Raw genomic sequence first — 15214 nt, forward strand, 5'->3', positions numbered from 1 at the left:
AATTGTTTTTCGTCGGCCATTTTACCCTCGTGTTTCAGCACAGTCGGCGTCAACAGTAATACTAAATTTTATCGTAAAGTCTGATTTTGTGTTAGTTGAGCCCGACTGTTTGTTAAGTCAAAACATTACCGGGATAATTTTGAGTCCGGAGCTTGATCCGGTTAAGGATGTTGCCACCGCAACGTGTCGTGCGCTTATTTGATCCCCCCCTCTGTTATGGACTACTCTCGGTACCTAATACGGCGGGGGGGGGGGGTTGCGCACCGCAAGGGGCTCCCCGTCGTCGTATTATCTTTTGATTGAAAGTTAGTCCTTGAGTCCGAAAACCCAGGCTCAAATTTTTATGGTCTGGGGGGGGGGGGGGGGGGGGGGATGCATAAGAATAGAGGGCCCCGGGGGGGGAAAACTTTTCCTGTTGGTAGGGGAAAATTTCTCAAGGCAATCTTACAACAAATCTGGAACCAAAAGTGGTCAAAATCGGGTCATAATAACGAAGTTTTCAGACCATGTTGGAATAAAAATTGGTGTCTAATATTACTATGTTTTAAGTTTAAAAAAAATTTTCAAGCAAGAGGGCTAAAAAGGGTTGAAATCTAAAATCCGCCATTATGGAAATTTGCCTGATCTAAATAGTTTTCTGACTCTTCAAGGACTATACTTTCATGATCAAAAGAAAAAATGACTATACGCCGATGTGCATACGAGACCTAACTCTGCCCCTAGAGTAAAAGAGGGAACTTTCAAAATCAATTTCCCAAAAATTAATAAGCGGGGGGGTTGGAATAAGAATGTCCTGGGTGGAAAATTTTCGAACAATTAATTAGCGGTTTAACAAACTTGTGAGTGAAACGGAAATTTAACAAAGTCTTGAATTTGAGAAAATTGAAACGGTGAAATAATGAGGGTGCACAATACAAATAGTCTTTGAAAAAACACGACGGTCTTAAGAAAAGTAATTACTCAAGCATATATTTTGTTAATGATAACGTCATATAATTGATTTGTCTTTTACAACAAACCTGTTACCTCGAGACAAGATATATTTATATCCCATTTATACGGGCTGAGGGAAAGTCGTGTATGCTGGAGAATTTTTATATTCATTAGGCTGTCGCGTTCTCCTAAACGACTATACAGAATACGTACGTATAAAACGCGGAATTACGCCAGGAAGAAAGGATTTTAAGATGGAAGATTTAAACAAAACATATATAAATTCTTTTATGCAAAATTCCTTCATAATTACAAGAAAAATATACCCATTTCCATATGAGAACCTGCCTAGATCTAAGTTTTTAAAATCTTTCCAAAATTTCGACTTAAATAAATGAACTAAATAATATAAAAACATCTAACAGAATGCATAATATTTCAGGGGTTACAGGGAAAATTGTAGTAACTGCTCGCCTATGGCAATTGGAGTATTTTTTAATGAAAGTAATCAAACGGTCGTGATTATCAACCTATTATAAACTCTTAGCGAAGAGCTTATATAACGGTCTGTCACATACCCTTTGAAAAGAATATCTTATGAGGCAAGTTTTCGCAAGAGGATACTACATTCTAACCAACTCAGACAACTAGTGTCGTCAAAGTCCATGTGTTTTTCGTTGAAGTGAAAAAAGCAAAGTGATGTAATCTACACCATAGATTTTGTGATATGATGGTATAACCTAAATTTAGCTTTGAAATTTTTACAATATAAAAGTATAATAAAAGTTTAAAAGTTGATCAAAATCAAAAAGGGAATTTGGAGACCTCATAATCGAGTGGTAATTTCAATATCTATCTGCGGAAATCAAGATTAGATAGAAAGAATCTTGTCTAATTTCATCAAAAGCACTCTTAAAAACAAAACCTAAAGATTGTAGAAACGGTCATAAAACAACCCCCTCTTTCAAAAAGAACATCGACTTCAAAATAGAAATCTGGCCTTAAAATAGGAAAAAACATAAGAAAATGAAAAATACAAAACAGGAAACTTGGAGTGATTAAATGAAATATATATGTTGTATCGTGGATAAATATAGTCTCTAATAAGGCTGATCATCGAGCGAAAATTTCATTCTTTGTTTGCGCTTAATTGTAAGGAGTAAAATATCGATTGAAATTTTACAGAGATAACCTTCTTTTTTTTTTTTTTTTTGAGGTCAATTAAACCAAACTCAATATACAGTGTGACCGAAAAGAAAATTCTCAAAAAACTTGACTTTATTGTCCTTGATCGAAAGTCATCAATGTTATGGTTTGTGGATTTTAATTTGTATAATATCTTTTCTGCTTCTACCAGACCCACTGTATGTAGAAGTTTAATGTCGCACGATTCAGCCTATTCGTCATCAGTCAATAATATAATAATTCTCGTTTTTTTTTCAATATCTTAAATTATAAAAATTAGAAATTTAATTCCCTACTAAGTTTTCCCACGACATAGCCAGGATGCCTTTTCACGGAGTAAACAATCGTTTCATTCTAAAAGAAAAATCAATCAAATCAATAGTCTGAAATGGTGATCAGTATAAAAAATTCTTTACAACATACTACGTTTATAACCCCCTTACTCGCACCAACGATGATGTTTCAAGCTTATTAATCAGTACACCAAAATTTTGTCTAAACGTTGAGGTTTTCATTAATATAAAACAGAACTATTTTTAGCGAGGTATTTTTAGCATCAGGTACTTGTTTATACATAAATGTATAGCGAGTGAAAAGTGCGAAGGAAGTTAGATTTTGAGTAAAGATGAATATTGAATGAACGAGGTGGGTGAATGAATGAATTTTACCATTGTTTGCTTCGAAGGAATCGTAAGAGTAAATGCGTTCTAATATGCCGCGACGTGATTCCGTGTCTGCAAGATCGAACTCTTCTTTATAACTACAATGAATGAAAGAATGAATGAACGAATACATGATCGAGTAAATGAATGGATGAAGTGGATGCGGGTGATTTGTATTTCTTTAACTCCGTATGAGTAAGTATTAATTTATCAGTTTAAAAGTATAGTGTGCAGAGGGGTCTGAAACCCCCCCCCCCCAATTTTATTATTCCACCCCCCCCCCCTATGTGTATCCCCACGACATAGCTCTATTCAAAAAAATATTTTCGAACCCGCACTATTTACAGCAGCAGTCAACCAATCATTCAAAACCAAAAACATTGAAATTTGTATTAAAAATTAAATTTAGCTATCTACACTTGTTTTTTAGTTGTGCGCCACCAAATATCTAGATCAATATAAATATGATAGATATTTTGACCAAAAGTTGTTATCCACCCTATTTTTACTTGACCCCCCCCCCCCTTAAATCTCAAACCACCCATTTTATTCGGAAAATCTCCTATCCCCTATAAAGCACTTTTGAAAAAAGTTGGAGGTTCACACTATGAAAAGAGTAAATATTTCAAAGGATTTGTAGAGAGTCTGTATGTGGTTGAATCTATCTGAAATCGTACAAGCAATATTGAGATGACTACAGTAGTAGGAACTCAAGTGGTTTACCTAACGTGTCATGAAAGCAAAATTAAGGTAATTTCCCAATCTCTCTCAAAAAAGTCTTTCAATATGGGTGATTAAGAAAGATAGTTGGTTACCTGCCAGAAGACGATAGATTTCTCTCTCTATTACCCAACTAAAAAATAAACAGAGAGTATGTATTGATGTGAGTATTCCGTCTCGATCATTGACGTTTTAAGCAAGATTGAACGTAAGATACGAGATATCATTCAAAAATATGGCAATGTAAACGGGATGAGAGGAGTTTTCACAAGCTCTTATTTGATTTGGTTGGTCATTTAAAGTGATAGAGATGACGCGTTCTTTAGAAAAAGTAATAAGATTCTTTTATTACATCTTAACGACCAACCAAATCAAATAAGAGCTTGTAAAAACTCCAGCTTGTCCCTTGTAAACTTGGAATTCCCACCAGTACACAGAAAAACTAACTTTGAGTATAACGTACCAAAAAGGTGGGTACGATAAAAAACAATAAAAATAATACAAACCTTGGCTGTGAGTTTCTGTATGCGTTCAGTAAGGTGGTTGACTTCTTCACGAAGGATAATATTTTCTTCAAGCATATCTTGTTCTTTCTGTTCCGTTGTTTCCTACAAGGAAAACAAGTGATACTTTTATGGACCTACTTGCCTGATTGAATGGTGGTACTAATACGTATCTATGCACAAAAGATCAGGAAAACTAATGAGAAAGTCTCGAGAAGATCCCAAAAACCTGCTTTTCCGGGATACTTTTTAGGACCTTCAGGAAGGTCCAAAAGGTTAGACAATGTTAGTTAGCTCAAAATGAAGCTGTTCTACTCCTTAGGTGTAAAGTTTCAACGCCTCGAATTGACAGAGCGAATGGCTTCATTTCGACCAAATCATTAAGTCGTCCCAAAACAAAATTAATATAGCTATTCTTCTGTTCGCTTAATTTTAAAGCAGGGGTATTGCTTGATATATAGGCAGAGCAATTCTTAAGAGATCGTCACTAAGATCGTGGATAGATTCTTTACAGAAAAAAATTTGGGCCCTGTTAAACTTTGAGGTCTTTTAGTTTGTCCAGGTAGGTAGATATTTCAAATGAGTACTATGATACTATGATAACATACGAGTTGTGTTTGTAACAGTTTGATTGTGTATTTGTTGCATTCTTGTTCTTTTTCCAATTCTTCAATGCGACGAAGTGATTCTTGAAATTTCTATCAACAAGGAGAAGAATAGATGAACAACATCCATTTACAAAATGGTTCAAATTTACAAGCACATTTAAAATTACTACGACAAAGACACTATTCCTTATAAGTTTATTCCGAACTACGGAAGCGATAGTCCGCGGTACGCAAGCAAGTTTTATCTGCATGCGGGCGAAAGTATATAGGACAGTAATCTTTCAATTAATCTTTCGATCGTCGAAATCTAGTCGGCTTGTAAACAAAGTGAGTCAAAGAACGAAGCCTTATGCCAAAAAGCAAATGGCTTTCGACAGTATTGTTAAAAAAAAGTGATCACAAAAAATTCTCGTGGAGCAGACACATCACTCGCACTCGCACTCGCACAACCGATTACCCAAAATAGCATTTTATTTGACCCGCTTTTTTAAACAAAACCTTCTCAAAGTAAAAGCACAATAGCTACCACAATATCATTTAATTGTCATAAAAAGTTTCATATAAATTCAGCTTTCAGAGTACTGACCCGTTATTGACCCATAATTAAACATCCAACAAACGAGTACTTACCCCAGTTAAATTAGCCATAGAATCAGCTTTTTCTGTTGGGGTTTCTTCACTTTTCGTTTTGTCGAAGGTGAATGTTTCTTCTTTATTTTCTTTAGGTGATGTTGAGGTCGTTTCGTCGTTCGAAGGGGGAAAGGGGTCCACTACAGCCATTGGGCTTGACTGTAAGAAAAAGGATCGTGATGATCTGGGCTAATAAAAACATCAAATAAAGTCCTATATATCATCAATTTAAAAGGATAATCAGATGGTTTGCGATATTTTGTCTGTAGATTACTTCGATTGTTCTGAGCAAAACCTTTTGTATAACCTTTTTGCAAAAGTATAATATAAATAAATGTAAAGATAGATTCTCATTAGCCAAATTCTGGAGCCGCTCGCTGCGCTGCAGTTGATACGCGTGTCGGGACAAAAATCGAGGCGGAAGCCATTTTGTTTACATTTTTGGCTGGGGAAGCACTGCAAAACAGTGCTTTTTGAGTAGATTTGGTGATTCTTGGGAAGAAAGAAGAAGAATACTGCTTGGAACCAACATCAAATGTATCATACATTGGAATAAAAGACAATACTTTTTGAACATAGTGAATGTGTAAAATTTGCTTTTTTCTTTACAAACTTCACTCAAGTAGTTTCATCGATTTTGCTGCTTTCGAAAGCTGTTGATGGAGACTACTAACTTGCAGAAGTAACTTTATATTGGTGCAAACAATGACTATAATAGCTTCACAAACATTCCCTATCATGGAATTCTGCTGGGAAAGATTTTTTCGATCGCATTGAACAGTTTTGATATGAGAGATAAACAAGATATAGGCTCATTCAAACACATGGTTTCACCCATCCCTTTAGATAACAAAAATTTCATGATTCATTTTATTCATCTCAAGAATGACTGAAGAGACACTATTGGTCAGATCGGATTCATCACTGACAGCGCTGAGGGATAAACTTTACTTTAACTCTCAAAATTTTGTCGTTGAATCTTCCCAGTCGTCAAAGACCGAGTTATAATGATATAAACGTGACTGATTTTGAGGTACGTTTTACGTGCAGGTTTTGATTAGATTCAGGACAAGAAAAGGATAAGCAAATCCAAAGAAAGTGCCCAAAAATTCTGAAATTTTGGAAGTACCGCAAAAAATTGAAAGTACGTTATGACATTGACATGACTGTATATCATATAATGGATTGTTATTGTTTTGGATATCTGGCATACCGTCAACGGCTCTAACTTGGGACGAGTGGTCATATCATGGGATGGTTGACTTTCTGGACTGTTTTTTCACTGTTAAATCTCTGTTGACAACAAGTTTGTTTTCTATGATTTGCGACTATGTTAATTGAATGACTTAAGGGTTTAATAGAGGTTCGGTAAAATGATTTCCCAAATCCACTTTGTAGTCATTGCATTTCCAGGCAAAGTTATGATGCCTAAAGCACTGTCTGAAATTATTTTTTTATTTGGATTATTAGTTATCAGTGCTCTATTCTGTTCGGTGGAAAAGCTTCCAACTTCCCAACAGAAAAAGTACTGTCACAAAGGATTATAATAAAACAAATTTGAGATGTTTTTACTTTATAATTTAAATATATAAAATTTGTACAAGATTTGCTTCAGCCAAATAATTTTAATTATGCTTGAAAATAGTTTATAATTATAAATTCTATTCTGTTGGATAATTTTGTGGTGCTAAAGATAAGAAAAACATAACATGAAGTCAAGTCAAAATACTCTCAAACACTCAAACATGTTTATGTATAATTTTACTTTTTACCTATTTCCCAACCCAAAATCTACCTATCATACTCAACTGAGGCCCAAAGTGAGCAGAAAAAGTTTTTATACGAAAAGTAATAGCCCAAATAAGGCATACACGTTTTTTTTTATTAGAACCTAGTTTATAAGAGGCCCCCCCAGCGGACCCAAAATTCACGCATCACGCCAATTTTTTTTCGATTTCACGCCATCACGCCTGAAAAATTTGATTTTCACGATCACGCCAATTTCTTTCGATTTCACGCCATTACGCCTAGAAAATTTATTTTCATGCTCATAATTTTTGTTATATAAACACAAATAGGTATGTGCTTGGTCGTTAATCAGTTTTTCATCGGCATTCTCATACGCGTAAGCAAGTCAAGATTATATCATTTTTCCTATCGGAAACACCCGAAAAATCTGGAAGAAATTTGACATCTGTTTTTCTATTTTTAGTAATACACAGGGGTAAATTCCAGTTTTTTCGGGTGTTTCCGATAGGAAAAATGACTTAATCTTGACTTATGCATATAAAACATTGTTGGACAACTGGTCACATCAAAGGGCACCGGTTTGAGTAAATTGACAAAGCCCACCATGGTTGGGTAACGGAGAAAATTTTTGAATTTTGAAGGGTTCAAAGTGCTATTTTAGGATCCATTTCAATTCAATTTGAAAAATAACTCATGTAAAAATAATGGAAATCTTTTAAAAGTACATTAATTGTGAATTAGCGTGAAAAGTTTTCAAAAGGGGAACGAGGAGGCGCAACCATGGTTTGCACCGACAGGAGAAATTTTTAATTTAGTATGGCTAAAATCGCCCTCATTTACTCTCTTTTTTCCAAAATATGGTTTAAACATCACAGGATTCTTTTGATCAATCTGCTTAAAGTTACACCTCATAATAAACCTGTTGCTTCTTTCTGTTTATGGCTTTGCTACAAATGTATATTTTCCTGAAATAAAGGACCTGATGTCTTGGATGCATCTAAGAATAAGCATCTAAGAAAGAGAGGGAAATGTTAGTTACGGAGAAAGCGCAACCATGGTTTGCGCTGACGGGAAAAATTTTCAATTTTCGACCCTCTCATAGCATTCGACTTTATTTTGAAGACTAGCTAGCAACTGCTAAAAACAATCAGAAGTTACAAGGATAAATGACAGATGAATAGAACTGTTTGAACAGTTTCTTTTATGTTTTAAAATGAAATCTAATCTATAGGAGGCCCCACCATAGTTAGGGCCGACCAAGAAAATTTTGAAATTTAAACCCTCTAAATTGGCTAAAATGGACATAGAAATACGATTCAACTAATAAATATAATTTCACGATCACGCTGAACTGAAAATTTCAAGCCATCACGCCTAAAAAATCTCGATTTCACGATCACGCCGGCACTTCATTTTCACGCCATCACGCCGTTTTTTTCAAAATTTCACGCCATCACGCCACGAAAAACCCTCCATCACGCCATCACGCCAACCGCTGGGGGGCCTCTTATAAGAACATATAGGCTGAAATTCGTCGAAAAATTAAGAACGCTTAAGAACATGCCCAGCCTCAGTTTGGAAAAAAATGACAAGAAACTACAATTTTTTCCTCTTTTTAAGCAGTTTTAACCGAATTTAGGGGTGGATCTTCAAAAGTCAAGAGTCAAATATTGTCCAAATTTTGCCAAATTTAAGTGCTCTTTATTTTGTATCATATTGTCGATTTAGAGTTTAGTCTGGAAAATTAAGAACGCATTTAAGAACAATTTAGGCTGAAAATTGCTAAAAAAATAAGCACATCCAGGCTCAGCCAAATTTTAGGTGTTCTAATAAAAAAAAAAACGTGTATACAGTACAAAAAGTTCATAGGCTATAGGCCAAAGACTGAGCCCGGGATAATTGAAAATTTCCCAAACTATGAGTGATTATAAACGTTTCATGTTTGGAAGAGGCTTTTTCTTGAAATCCAATTAAAGTTCCAACATAAATCCAATCTCTTTTTCCAATTTTTTGCTGGTAAAAGGAAGGGGGAGTCTCACTGTTTCCTTACCAAATATATGCGAATGCCGCCTAAAAACGAACGCGAAAGTAATTTTTGTCCCTACAAGCTGCGCACGGCAGCGCAGCGAGCGGCTCCAGAATTTGGCTAATACAAATTAGAAAGAAAATAATGAATGAACTTTCATTGAAAAGTGACTAAGAAAATCTGCTTACCAAACTTATCCTAGGAGAAAGAGGAGGATCACCAGTGCGCCTTACTGCACACGAGTTCGATCTTTTTAATGGCGCTTTCACCAACGGACTTGGACAATCAGCCTGAAACATTAAGTCAGAGAAGATTAAAATACTTAGAAAAATTATTCAAGGAGTATAACAGCAATCCACGATCTTCATTATCAAGGGTATGAAAAGAGGCCTCGGTGTAAAGCTTTGGCGTCAACAGAAAAAGAATCAATTTAGCTCCAACAAAAACTTCCGATCTCAGACCAGGATTCGCATGTAGAAAATCTAAGTGAATAAAAATATCGGCAATCTCACCAACATCAATATTCATACCTCTAACAGAGTTCTTTTTAATTTCAACAACATAGTTTTGATAGATCTCGTATCATTTGATAGTTGTAGAAATGATGTATTATCCATTAAAATATTTCCTTCCAGAGTTTCTAACACATTCATGTCCTTAGGGGCTCGAAATTTCGTCGCATCGTGTGCTTGAAAGGTATTTCGCCTCGTCACTTTTGGACGCCTCAGTTCAGCGGCTGATACCGTATAACATCGGTTTGAAATATTGAAAAAATTGTCGCCCTCTTCATCACCCTCGTTTTTGGGCGTTGTGGGTGAATTTGGGTATTCTACAACTGAGTTAGATTTTGGCTTAGATGTTGTATCTAGTTCAAGCTCCTTGAGAGCTGACGAGTCTAAAGTATCATCTTCGTTTTTGACAGTGCTGGCGTCACTGACTAGGTATGATTTATTACTGGTGGATGTTACCGTAACAGTATTATTGCTTTGTTGAATGACCTCATGATGCAAAACATGTTCTGTGAAATCACCACTCATTTTCATGGGACTCATCGCCATAACAACTGAAGGTTCTGGCAAAGTATTGACTTGACTTGAAATGGCGGCAATCACCTTTAAAATATCATCTGTGAAAGAGGAGTTATTCTCTTGTGATTCGTCTAATGTTTTGTCCCCCTTTTGTGGAGTCTCTTCGAAATGTGGCATAGCTTGATGCTCTAGAAAATCTGTTTCATCCCAATCCACGCTCTTTTCTTGTTCGTTGTCAATCACACGAGTAGCATTTAAAGGTGGACTAATACTTGTATTGATAACATGGGTTTGATCAAGTTTATCTATTGGTTTAGTCAGATTCACAGTCGAATTCATTTGATCATTTGTTGGAATTGTTTGAGTCAGATTGGCAGCACCAATAACATGTGTTTGATTCAAATCACCAATTACATTGTTATTCTCTTCCTGTTTAAGTACAACAGTAGTCGTATTAGCGTCATCTTTAACTACGGTTTGTGTCTTATTCGAATCTGATGGAATATCAATTTTATTGAATGTTGCATTAAAATTCAAACTCTTTGCTGCTGTCATATCTTCCTTTGGTAATTCATTTATGTTATCGTCTTTGGATATTGATGCTCCTGTATACGAGATATCGGATCCAAGAACACTTTGACTTAAATTAGCAGGTTCATGTGGTAATCCTGAATTATCTAGCACACTTGCATCTTGAGTAAAGTCATTATTGTTGATTATTGGACTAATTTTCAATGTGTTAAGATGCTTGCCACCTGTTTGGCAAGGTGTTGATATACTCATTTCGGTTTTAGGTTTATGACTTGAATGTCTTGGTCGTATCAAACCTGGCTTACTGAATCTACTGGTTGGAGCGGGTGGTTTCAAAGCGTTTGCTGGCTTTCCAATGTTTGATCGTGACTTGACAGCTGTATTCTTTGAAATATTACTTAACGCGTCAGTAGATGAGCTTTTGGTCAATTTACTACGTGATGTGTTAGCTGTTGTTGAGTTTGGTTGGGGTAAGGATTGAAGGGATCTAGAAATTGTCTTTTTATTTGCCATGGAGGAACCTTTAGTTTTGGGTGGGTGAGACCCAGTTGAAGACTGGGGACGAGCTATTGCACTCCTGGGTTGAACAAGTTTGGATTTATTTGTAGCGCCAGGTGGTATTAATTGTCGTTTAACTGGTTTTGCAATAGCGTTACCCATTGTTGGTTGTGTTGCTTCTTTCTTAGTTGATTGGTTTTTTGAGGTGTTAGGAAGATCTTCAGATTTCGTTATCGTTGTATTGTTCCTTGATGCAGACGTATTTCTACTGGTGGATAAACTGGTGTTCGTTTTGGTAGTATTTGCTGAACTTCTTCCTTCGGGGGCTTTTAAAGTTCCTGTCGCCCTTTTCTTACCAACATAAGGTATAGAATTATTCTGTGGTCTTGAACGATCATAAGGACTTGGACCGTGTAAATTACTTGACGATGCTTGTCCTTTTGCTACTCTGGTGCTTGGCTTCGGTGGTCTCAAACCAGCTGTTGATGGTATTCCACGAGGCTTTGGTGCATCAGGTCTAACAAAAAAAATACAAATCACAGTCGAAAAGTTGTCAACTCACTATACAAACTCAAATCACAAAAAAAGTTTAAAAGGACAATTTCCTAAATCAGAGGGGAAAAGGTGACATTTTTTAATGTTTTTGTAGAAAGTTAAAGAGTAATCACAATCAAACAAAAGTATTGTAAATTGGTAAGAAAGAAAGGATAAATATTGACAAAACAAGCTTTTAGGAAAGATAATCTCTACACTGGAAATGTAATTTGACCTGATTATTTGATGACAGAAAATGTGTAAGTTAATACAAATACGATAAGAGTGCTAATTTGACTGTAATAAATTGACATTATTTCATACTAACCCTTTGGCTTTGACAAAGGTTTCATTCTCTTCAATGTTTTCGTCTGGTGGCAAAGGAACTAAAATGGAAACAGGAGAATAAACAAGCTAATTGAAAAATAACTCATTAACTTTGTGTCTATTTAGTGTGTAAGAAAATCGATTATATAATGACCTATCATTTTCTAAATACTAATTATGACAAAATTCATATTACATATATGATTGTAAAAACTGTTAGATAGTCTGGAAAATATATATATACCTAGAATTGAGAAATCAAAGTCGAAATTCATGATTGTTTTGTGCAAGTTGTAGAAACCTTGATGTTGTTGAGTTTTGTTTTCCATTGGATTTTATACTTATTTCATTTTCAAAGAGGGCTGGATTTTAGACAGAATCAAATTTTGACTTAAATTATGTATACCACTAGATAGAAATTGAGGTTTAGTAGAATAGAATACAATTCACTGATATCAATAATGCATAATTCAAAGAAATGTGATTGTTAAACATATACCTTCTGTTGCAGCAGTCACTGAGGTAGGTTTATTTGTAAACCCCGGAGCTCTCAATCTTGAGGAAAACCCTGGAGCTGGTAGTCTTGACATTTTCCTTTGTTCTTTTTTATTTACTTCTGTTTTTAAAGAGCTAAAAGATAAAAACAGGTCGAGATCACTTATTATATATCCATCCTGATAATTAAAAATGTTTTTTAACATACATTGTTGAGAGGATCGTGTTAAACCACAACATTTTGAAATAGAGTCAAAGAGAAAGATTTCTTTTCTTGATCCAAGATTTACATTGCCAGCCTTGTGCTTAATTAAGCCCCATGACAAGAGTTCTTAGCATCCAAGCAACAATCATTAACCAAAACAAATCCATTTAATTTAAACAATGTGTAATTAACATGATTTAATAAAAATTCACTGATGTGTTCAAAAAAGTTTTTTTATCAGAATGTTGTTTCGTCATCAAAAGGAGGAAACTAAAATATGTTGATGTGCAATTTTAAAACAACATTTTACAACAAAACATACCAAGGTCAAAAGTCAATTGCAACAAAATCACATGATTTCCATAAACGAAAGGTTGGACATAAAATACAGGATAATGTTTTCGAGATAAAAGCAAGTTTTCATCGCAAATAGCTAAAAATTTCTTCTCAAATGAACTGAAAACATAATCCCAATCCCTTGATTAGAAAAAAAAATCTTGCTTTGTTCAATTATTCAAATTTCAACAAAAAATAGCTGCTGTTTCTAACTATAAACATTGGAATATGAAATGAAATTATTTCAAACTGTCAAAAAAATTTGATACAAAATTAATGAAAAATGAACTACACGTTATTCCTAACCAATGCATATTTCATTGTATTGTTGATGATAAATCATAAAACACTTCACTTTTGATAAAAGCAAATTGAGACAACTTTTGTACTATAAAAACTTCTAAACACTTTTCTTTCATAATTTAGCTCATAAAAAAAGAATAAAAAAGTTTCTCAATCAGAGATTTCAGTGTGATACTTTACAACTTCTATAAATAAATTAAAAAGCTCATGTCTATTACTTCATCATTTTGTCTCTGACAGTGAACTTTTGAGATTTATACATTCAGCCTGTTTTGAGTAACTCAAAAGGGAGATCAGCCTCTGTAAGCCGTTATAATTTGTTAGAAATCAAACAGATTAAGAATCTTCTTGTCTAGAGGACATTGCTTTACCAGAAGAAAAGTAAAAACCAAAAAATTTATATATGATAATAATTGATATGATAACCACAATGTTTCAAAGCCAAGACTACTAAGCATGAGTTACATTATTGTGAAATCCCACATAGTAGATTAAGAAAATGAGAAAATGTAAGAAATTATAACCAAACAAGAGCTTGTGGAAGCAGATTTCTTAAAAAATGGTTTGATATAACAAAATTTTAAAAGTTAAAAGTAAATTTTGATTGTTTTTTGGTTTTCCCCTAAAACTAGACTTTTTTAAGGGAATTTTTTTTTGTATTTTCCAAAAAAACAATTAAGAGAGGCTGAAGCTTTAAATTATTTTCCCAAAAACCAAGACTAAAATTCATGAAAACTGTAAATCTTTGTCATTTCTTGGCAAAAATAAAAACAAATTTTTGCAATTAATTATGAAAAAACTTTCATTTGCAATAATTTGTCAATTTTAGGATGAAATCAAATGGACACCTGAAGATCAGGAATCCTTGAAGACTTTAGAAAAAAATACAAATTACCTCAGATCAAAAAAGCTTACAAATTTCTGAGCAAGCTTGGAGCAGGTAAATCAGTCAAGTAAAATTTGTTTGCTACAGTCTGTTGATGCTCCCTTGTTGACAGATTTCTGAACTTTGGAAGCCCAGGCAAACACGCATAATTAATTTACCATATAAAAACTCTGTAACAAGCTCTAAAAACTTTCAAAACTACTAAAAACCACATCAACCACCAACCACTGCACAAATATTTTATCTTCCATCAAATAGACAATTTGTTATGAGGTGTCTTTTGTTGAAAGTTGTTTTGTGGAGTCAGTGGAGTGGAATCATACCAGCGAGTCAAAAACTATCAAAATGTATGCAAAAGTTCTAGTAAGTGATACGCTAATAGTCAAACAATCAGGCTTGGCCTATATTTCAGAGAAAAAAAAACTTGCAGGCGAATCACCTATACCAAACAGAAAACCAATAACAAAGACACCAAAAACTCGACTGTGAGCTTTTGGCTTGAATTCCTAGAGAGAGTTGTTTTTTAGCTTTTCTTAGCCCTATTCATACTAGGTTTTTAGGGGCAGTTCAAAACTAGGGGGGGGGGGCTTTTCCTGTACCACCCCTTAACTTTTGATCTAGTTGAAATTTGGCACACAAGATCCTTTTCATATAGGGTAACTTATGACAAAAAATATTTCTGATTAAGTCACTCATCATGCCCAAATTGAGCAAAAACCAAAAATTTCCTTTGTTCTTATAAATAGCTATTGTATTCTAACAAAGGCTTTAGAAGAAAATGCCCTGAATCTAAAAAGCCTATTATATCCTAAATATAAATTTTATTCTATTTTGAAGCTAAATAGAAGTTAGGAATTAGTTTTTTTCCTACAATGCTTAAACTTACGAAAGTCATCCCTGTGTTTAAAAAAAAAGGCTCCCCCTTGAAATCTCCAACTACCGTCCAATATCCTTACTTTCCAACATTGAGAAAATTTTTGAGAAACTAATGTACTCCTGGCTAATTACCTTTTTAGATTCTCACAGAGTATTTTTTGAGCGTCAATTTGGTTTTC

General features: G+C 34.5%; 1 protein-coding gene across 2 annotated transcripts; it reads right to left on the reverse strand.

Annotated features, from left to right (window-relative positions):
- Positions 1-2146: 2146 nt before the first annotated feature.
- LOC136813304 (serine-rich adhesin for platelets-like) lies at positions 2147-14194 on the reverse strand. Of its 2 annotated transcripts, none has more exons than XM_067069818.1 (10): positions 12434-14194; positions 11936-11993; positions 9547-11590; positions 9205-9306; positions 5242-5400; positions 4612-4701; positions 4007-4108; positions 3596-3633; positions 2787-2878; positions 2147-2472 (listed from the first exon to the last, which is right to left on the reverse strand). In XM_067069818.1, the coding sequence occupies exons 1-10, from the start codon at positions 12633-12635 to the stop codon at positions 2468-2470; spliced, it is 2892 nt and encodes a 963-aa protein (XP_066925919.1). In that variant the 5' UTR covers positions 12636-14194; the 3' UTR covers positions 2147-2467. The 2 variants fall into 2 exon arrangements, with proteins under 2 accessions (XP_066925919.1, XP_066925920.1); XM_067069819.1 differs by lacking the exon at positions 12434-14194 and adding an exon at positions 12179-12297 and having other exon boundaries at positions 2383-2472.
- Between the last annotated feature and the right edge of the window lie 1020 nt (positions 14195-15214).

The sequence above is a fragment of the Clytia hemisphaerica genome, unplaced genomic scaffold (genome assembly GCF_902728285.1).
Source record: "Clytia hemisphaerica strain Z4C2 unplaced genomic scaffold, Clytia hemisphaerica genome assembly, whole genome shotgun sequence".
NCBI lineage: Eukaryota > Metazoa > Cnidaria > Hydrozoa > Leptothecata > Clytiidae > Clytia > Clytia hemisphaerica.